Consider the following 6,168-nt stretch of genomic DNA (forward strand, 5'->3'; position numbering starts at 1 on the left):
ATGTGACTATAAATGTTTGAATGACTCGAAACATGACAATTTACATCTATCACTAAACGCGGAGATAATTAACGTCAACAAAGTCATTTAAGATTAAGCTGTGGACAGAAACATGGACGGCTGCGATTTCTTGCTTTACATATTCGGGAATCTTAATGCTGCAGACGTAAACAACAATCCCCAATCGAAAGATGGACGGCCAAGATTCCTTGAATTATATGTTCGGGAATCTTAAATTAGATGTAAAGAAGCATCTTAGCCCAGGTCCCCAAACCACGCGTCAAAGGCACCACGCCATGCGCCGCGGACGGGCCATCTCCACCACGCGTCACCGGCTCACTCGCCGCCCCTTCCTGATCCGTTACGCTTTAAACGTTGATGACCCACCCCCCTGACCCAGTGATCGGTGAGAAGACCCTTCGTTGTTCCGCAACCCCGACCACCTGGTAGAATGGCGGTAACCACCACGAAATTGGACGCCGGCGAATCGCTGCACTCCACGTTCGCTTCCAGATACGTCCGGGCATCCCTTCCCAGGTTCATGTCGCCTTCCTTGGGCTGCAAGCTTTTGTTCCTTTCCTTCGTCATTTTCCGCAACAAATGCGTGAAAGAAACCATAAGCGATCACTCATGTCTATATTAATCGAAGTATACCAGAGATTCAAGTAAGAGAGGAAGATACATCTCTAGCCGATGACTCTCTCGGCGGTAGCATCGGACGCCGATGATTCCGTCGCTTATACATTCGCTTCGCGATACGTTCGCGAGGCTCTTCCCCGGTTTATAATTTGTCTTTGATTCTTTAATAGTTATGATCATCGTCGTTTGGATTTGATCCTGTTTTTGTGTGATTTTGCGGTGCCGATGACAGGTTCAGGATACCGGAGCAGTCGATCCCCAAGGATGCGGCGTACCAGATCATCAACGACGAGCTGATGCTCGACGGGAACCCGCGGTTGAATCTGGCGTCGTTCGTGACGACGTGGATGGAGCCGGAGTGCGATCGCCTCATCATGGCGGCCGTCAACAAGAACTACGTCGACATGGACGAGTACCCCGTCACCACCGAGCTCCAGGTGAGGCAGCGATCTGCTTTGCAGTCTCAACTCTTTGTTGAGTACATCATTTGGTTCTATTTGTTTATCTATTTAAAGCCAATCTGGTAGATCAGATCGTTTCTCCTGCATAATAATCCTCGTTACTGGGGTACATGACAGAGGTCTGTGTTATCTGAAGGTGGTCGAGAGAATACTGACACGGGAATGCCTCCCTGACACCGGTCCTCCTTGAGAGCAACCATCTGTTGAGTGCTACAAGTGGAAGTGGAGATTAAGCACTTAGTTCCTTTCTTTTCTCGACCAGTGGTTTCTATTCGGGAACTCCATGTAACAGGGTAGGAGAACCTCAAACAAGAAAGGTAATTGAGCAATGATGGAAATGCAAATTGTTGTTCGAGGACTTTGTCTCGAGTAATTGGACAAATTGGATCCTGTAGAGGCGTAGAACTTTTGGTCCTCTGTTTTGTGTTTTTTTGCATCTTCAAATGGTCTTTTAGATCTTTCAATAGGCCAATGGCTATCAGTTGATTAGTTTCAACAAGGGTCAAGCGAACCCTTTATAAGGATCCCATGGAATTATATTCCATTTCACCGCAGTTCTATCTCAATTGAGAAAGGAATCAGGTTCACTGATTGGATCATATAGGATAAGAGTTCGGAAGCCTAATGTTGTCCCATATAGAGGTAAATGGAAACAGAAGATCTATGGAATTGATCCCAACACTAAGAAAAATACCTTCTTGTTATTGTTGGAAGTTGTTGACACTGGAGTTCTAATACTGCAGTAGAATTACTGCAATGTTCTTTCTGATTCTACGAGTATTGCAGGAATTTTCCTTCACCTTTGTCGATTAAGTTTTAGCATAGTTCTTACCATGATACATGATGTAGCTTATATGATTGTTTTTGGATTTGAGAATCATGCTACCAATTGAATTTATGGGTATTGGCATCTTTTGCAGAATCGCTGCGTAAATATGATAGCCCACCTTTTCAATGCCCCAATTGGGGAAGACGAAACGGCTGTTGGAGTTGGAACTGTGGGGTCCTCAGAAGCAATCATGCTTGCAGGGCTTGCATTCAAGAGGAAATGGCAGAACAAAAGAAAGGCAGAGGAGAAGCCTTACGACAAACCCAACATTGTTACCGGTGCAAATGTTCAGGTAGTAACATCCTTGGCTCATTTTGAGTATCCATGCCATCACCAAATTTCCATTTGTAATTTTATTTCATATATATCACTTGATATGTAGGTTTGCTGGGAGAAATTTGCAAGGTATTTTGAAGTTGAACTGAAAGAAGTGAAGTTGAAAGAGGGATATTATGTAATGGATCCTGCCAAGGCAGTAGAAATGGTTGATGAGAATACGATATGTGTTGCTGCCATCTTGGGTTCAACTCTCACTGGAGAGTTTGAAGATGTTAAGCTTCTAAACGATCTCCTGACAGAAAAAAACCAAGAAACTGGGTGAGTTGATTTGGTCTTTGTAGTTACATCGGACTGCCACACAATATTCACCTAAAATGCTTTGTGTTTCTTGCATTACCTTGTGATCGACCATTCTTTTTTCCATTTGGTCTTGAGGATAAACTTACAAATGGACAAATCAGCATGTCGATTGTTCTAACTTCATAGCAGATTGACCCGTTAGTTTGTGTTCCTATTATTTTTTCCCAGCTCTTGATATTTTTGTGGCAATGGCTCATATCAGCTCCGGTACATGTCATTTTATAGGTGGAAAAAAACCATGAGCTAAAAGAATTGTCACTTCTGGTTATAAATGTTTACAATGGGATATGAGATCATTGCCCTTTATTTATTGAAATGAAGATATGACTGACTATCTATAGAAGAATTAACTTTGTCTAATGATCTGCAGGTGGGACACACCCATACATGTCGATGCTGCAAGTGGGGGATTCATAGCGCCTTTCCTCTATCCTGAACTAGAGTGGGACTTCCGGCTCCCTCAGGTGAAGAGCATAAATGTCAGCGGCCACAAATATGGCTTGGTTTATGCTGGAGTAGGTTGGGTTGTCTGGAGGAACAAAGAGGATTTACCTGAAGAGCTTATTTTCCATATTAATTATCTTGGTGCAGATCAACCTACCTTCACTCTCAACTTTTCTAAAGGTATATTAATTAGTTTCTTCATTGTAAATGTAACTTTCACTGAATGTGATGTTTAGCATGGAAAATTTGTTGATGGAAACTATTCTATCTTCTTTTTCCTGCAGGATCTAGTCAGATCATTGCACAGTACTACCAGTTTATACGCTTGGGCTTTGAGGTATCTAAAATACTTACATATGTTCTTCATTAATGTCGAGATTCTATTTTCTGCTTCAGAGAATTCTCAGATTAGTTTACCATAAATTACATATTCCGAAGCATCTCGACTCCTTGTAACCATTAGGAAGATTTATTCTGCATTCTGGTTTTTGGCAGGGTTTCAGAAATATCATGGAAAACTGTATGGACAATGCCAAGGTGTTGAAGGCGGGCATCGAGGGGACAGAGACATTCGACATTGTGTCCAAGGATGTGGGTGTGCCGCTCGTGGCATTCTCACTCAAGGACAGCGGCAAGTACACGGTCTTCGACGTATCGGAGACCTTGAGGAGGTTCGGATGGATCGTTCCCGCGTACACCATGCCTGCCGACGCAGAGCATGTTGCGGTGCTCCGCGTGGTGATCAGGGAGGACTTCAGCCGGAGTCTGGCGGAGCGCCTCGTGACGGATATCAAGAAGGTGTTGACAGACTTGGAAAACCGGTGGACGAAAGCCACCATGATCACCCATGTCAAAGCCGAGGAGAACCCGGACGGCGGCGGCGCCGTCGTCCCCAAGAAGAGCGTCAAGCAGACGCACGAGGAGATTGCCAGATACTGGAAGCGATTGGTGGATCGTAAGAAGACCAGCGGCGTTTGCTGAGCGCAGGGTTCGCGGTAGGCCGCTCTGTTCTTGCAGCATAATAATGGGTTTGCGTGTGGTTTAGTTATGGTTTGGCGATTAAAGCTGCTAAATAAACATGAAGTCCTTTTAAGTTTTATTGCGTGTGGTTTGAGTGTGTTGGTTGGATATTGAAGCCGATTTGGGTTCGTTGTGTATCAGAAATTACAACATTATTTCTTTATATCTGATGTGATGGATTTCATATTTGTTTTCTATTTTGAGTCTATTTACGTATATTTTCATTTTAACTGATTATTTTCTGCCCAAGTTATATACAAAATTAGATGTAAATAGTTTTAATTTCAACTTTGGTTTCCAAACAGAGTTGTCTATTTTAATTTTAATTTTTAATATTTTAAAATACTCATCTAATTTATTATTTATCAAATTATTATATATATATATATATCATTTGAAAGGGTATTTAGTTTATTTATTTTTTTGTTTAGTTGGGAATTAAAAAAGAATTATCAGAATCTATTTCGATTTGGTTTGAATCACCTATCCTTTATTTAAATGAGTGGAATTCCAATATCTTCCTTTGGAATTGGATCTAATAATACCCTCATTTATAAATTATAATATTGTTTTCATATAGATTTCTTATTTTGAATCCAATTCTACTCTTATTTGATAGTTTTTAACATTAATTTATTAAAAAAAAATTATATTTTCGTATTGATTTCTTATTTTAAATCTATTTATACTATTATTTGATAATTTTAAATCTATTTCCTCAGCGTGGGTTTGCTCTCTTGGAGAAGCAGACACAACCACAAGCCTAACTATTGACTTCATCCTGAGGAAGACTTCTTAGGAGTTGGGCGGCAGAGACCGACTGCCTCCAAGTCAAAATGCAACTTTTTTGGTGTAATATAAATTAATATTTCCACCAACTGCGCCCACAAATGAGAAGAAGCAGTGCCAATTAACTGGTCAAAAGGCTCCTAATGATGCAATCCAAGCACAATTGAGATGCTCACCAATTTACGATCCATGTATTAAGATCTAAATTGCTGCAAAAGCACTCCAAATCACTTACAAAAGAGAAACTGACCTCAATTGATTGATGTCAATCAAAAACCTTCCGACATAGGAAGAACACCCTCAATATAGACCGATAAAAATACTTCGATATCTTAAAACATCCAAATCCCTATCTATAGCTTCATCATTTTTCTTATACCCAACCCAATCATTCACCGGACAACTCTGATCATCTCAACTCTTTCTGGCATCACATAATCACGCAAGCATTGGGGTTCTCCTCTGCACTCTGTACACAATAGTACGTGGTCATACAAGGATTGTAAGCCTTGTATGCCTTGATGAGCTCTGCGGTCAGTTCATTAGGATCCTTTTTCTTCTCTTCCTCCTTCTTGGGTTCTTCCTTCTTCTTCTCCGGCTCTTTCGCCGGGCCGACCGAGACTATCGCGGCGCACCAGTGTTTCCTCAGCTTGCCCACCACAGCAATCGGGTCAACGATCCCGATTACAGTGAGCTTCATGTCCTTCATGTCCATAGATATCGAATCGATCCCTATTATCACACAGAATTATAAGTTTACGAGGAAGAATAGTACGATACACAGAGAAAGAGGTCCGATTGATTACCTTGAAGGCTGGAAACTGCTTTCATCGCCTTCTTCTTGTCCTTGTCATCGTGGACGTCCACTTTCACCACAACCTTCTGCCATCATGCCAAGGAATACATCTATATATTAGCCTTAACGCAGATCCAGTTAAGGAACAGACGCAGAGAGCGAGGTAGAGGAGAAGAAGAAGTCAGAACTGGAACCTACCTGCGCTTCTGCGGACATCTTTAGGACTCTGAACTGACAGGAGAGATAGATGAACACGGTCTTGGGACTACCGGTTGTCTTGGGGAGAACGATGTGAGGTAAGCATGTGAGGAGGGAGTCTCGGATTTATAGTGGTGCGGGGAGCCAAGTCTTCGCACTGTGCGAGTCAAAGTCTCCTTGGGTGAGGAAGGTGAGAGGAGGGCTCTTCTTCTTCCTCGTGCCAACGGCGCATGGCAGCCGCCGAAACAGTTGTCACCCTACCCTCAACATTAGCAAACGAAAATTGAACATAATTAATTCTTTAGCTGATTTATATCATCTAACGATGACTTTGTTGACTCAATTGGTTCTTT

The 6,168-nt window shown here is 42.0% G+C and overlaps 2 protein-coding genes across 3 annotated transcripts; one reads left to right on the plus strand and one right to left on the minus strand.

The window, feature by feature from the left end:
• The first annotated feature begins 395 nt into the window (after positions 1 to 395).
• LOC135588080 (glutamate decarboxylase 5-like) lies at positions 396 to 4,195 on the plus strand. 2 transcript variants are annotated; one of them, XM_065080022.1, is made up of 7 exons: positions 396 to 537; positions 872 to 1,076; positions 2,021 to 2,221; positions 2,312 to 2,526; positions 2,939 to 3,192; positions 3,297 to 3,349; positions 3,508 to 4,195. In XM_065080022.1, the coding sequence occupies exons 1-7, from the start codon at positions 452 to 454 to the stop codon at positions 3,991 to 3,993; spliced, it is 1,500 nt and encodes a 499-aa protein (XP_064936094.1). In that variant the 5' UTR covers positions 396 to 451; the 3' UTR covers positions 3,994 to 4,195. The 2 variants fall into 2 exon arrangements, with proteins under 2 accessions (XP_064936094.1, XP_064936093.1); XM_065080021.1 differs by lacking the exon at positions 396 to 537 and adding an exon at positions 623 to 779.
• Positions 4,196 to 4,990: 795 nt separating this feature from the next.
• On the minus strand, positions 4,991 to 5,960 carry LOC103995269 (heavy metal-associated isoprenylated plant protein 39). Its single transcript, XM_009415820.2, has 3 exons — positions 5,816 to 5,960; positions 5,628 to 5,703; positions 4,991 to 5,553 (listed from the first exon to the last, which is right to left on the minus strand). The coding sequence occupies exons 1-3, from the start codon at positions 5,831 to 5,833 to the stop codon at positions 5,252 to 5,254; spliced, it is 396 nt and encodes a 131-aa protein (XP_009414095.1). The 5' UTR covers positions 5,834 to 5,960; the 3' UTR covers positions 4,991 to 5,251.
• Between the last annotated feature and the right edge of the window lie 208 nt (positions 5,961 to 6,168).

The sequence above is a fragment of the Musa acuminata genome, chromosome BXJ1-8 (assembly GCF_036884655.1).
Source record: "Musa acuminata AAA Group cultivar baxijiao chromosome BXJ1-8, Cavendish_Baxijiao_AAA, whole genome shotgun sequence".
Taxonomy (NCBI): Eukaryota; Viridiplantae; Streptophyta; class Magnoliopsida; order Zingiberales; family Musaceae; genus Musa; species Musa acuminata.

What these genes read in the sequence shown, in the direction of transcription:
- LOC135588080 (XM_065080022.1), top strand. Translation starts at nt 452, where the DNA reads ATGGCGGTAACCACCACGAAATTGGACGCCGGCGAATCGCTGCACTCC. An exon ending in TTACCGGTGCAAATGTTCAG is followed by an intron (nt 2,222 to 2,311) that starts GTAGTAACATCC and finishes CTTGATATGTAG; the next exon opens with GTTTGCTGGGAGAAATTTGC. An exon ending in CACTCTCAACTTTTCTAAAG is followed by an intron (nt 3,193 to 3,296) that starts GTATATTAATTA and finishes TTTTTCCTGCAG; the next exon opens with GATCTAGTCAGATCATTGCA.
- LOC103995269 (XM_009415820.2), bottom strand. An exon ending in AGCAGTTTCCAGCCTTCAAG is followed by an intron (nt 5,554 to 5,627) that starts GTAATCAATCGG and finishes GTGTGATAATAG; the next exon opens with GGATCGATTCGATATCTATG.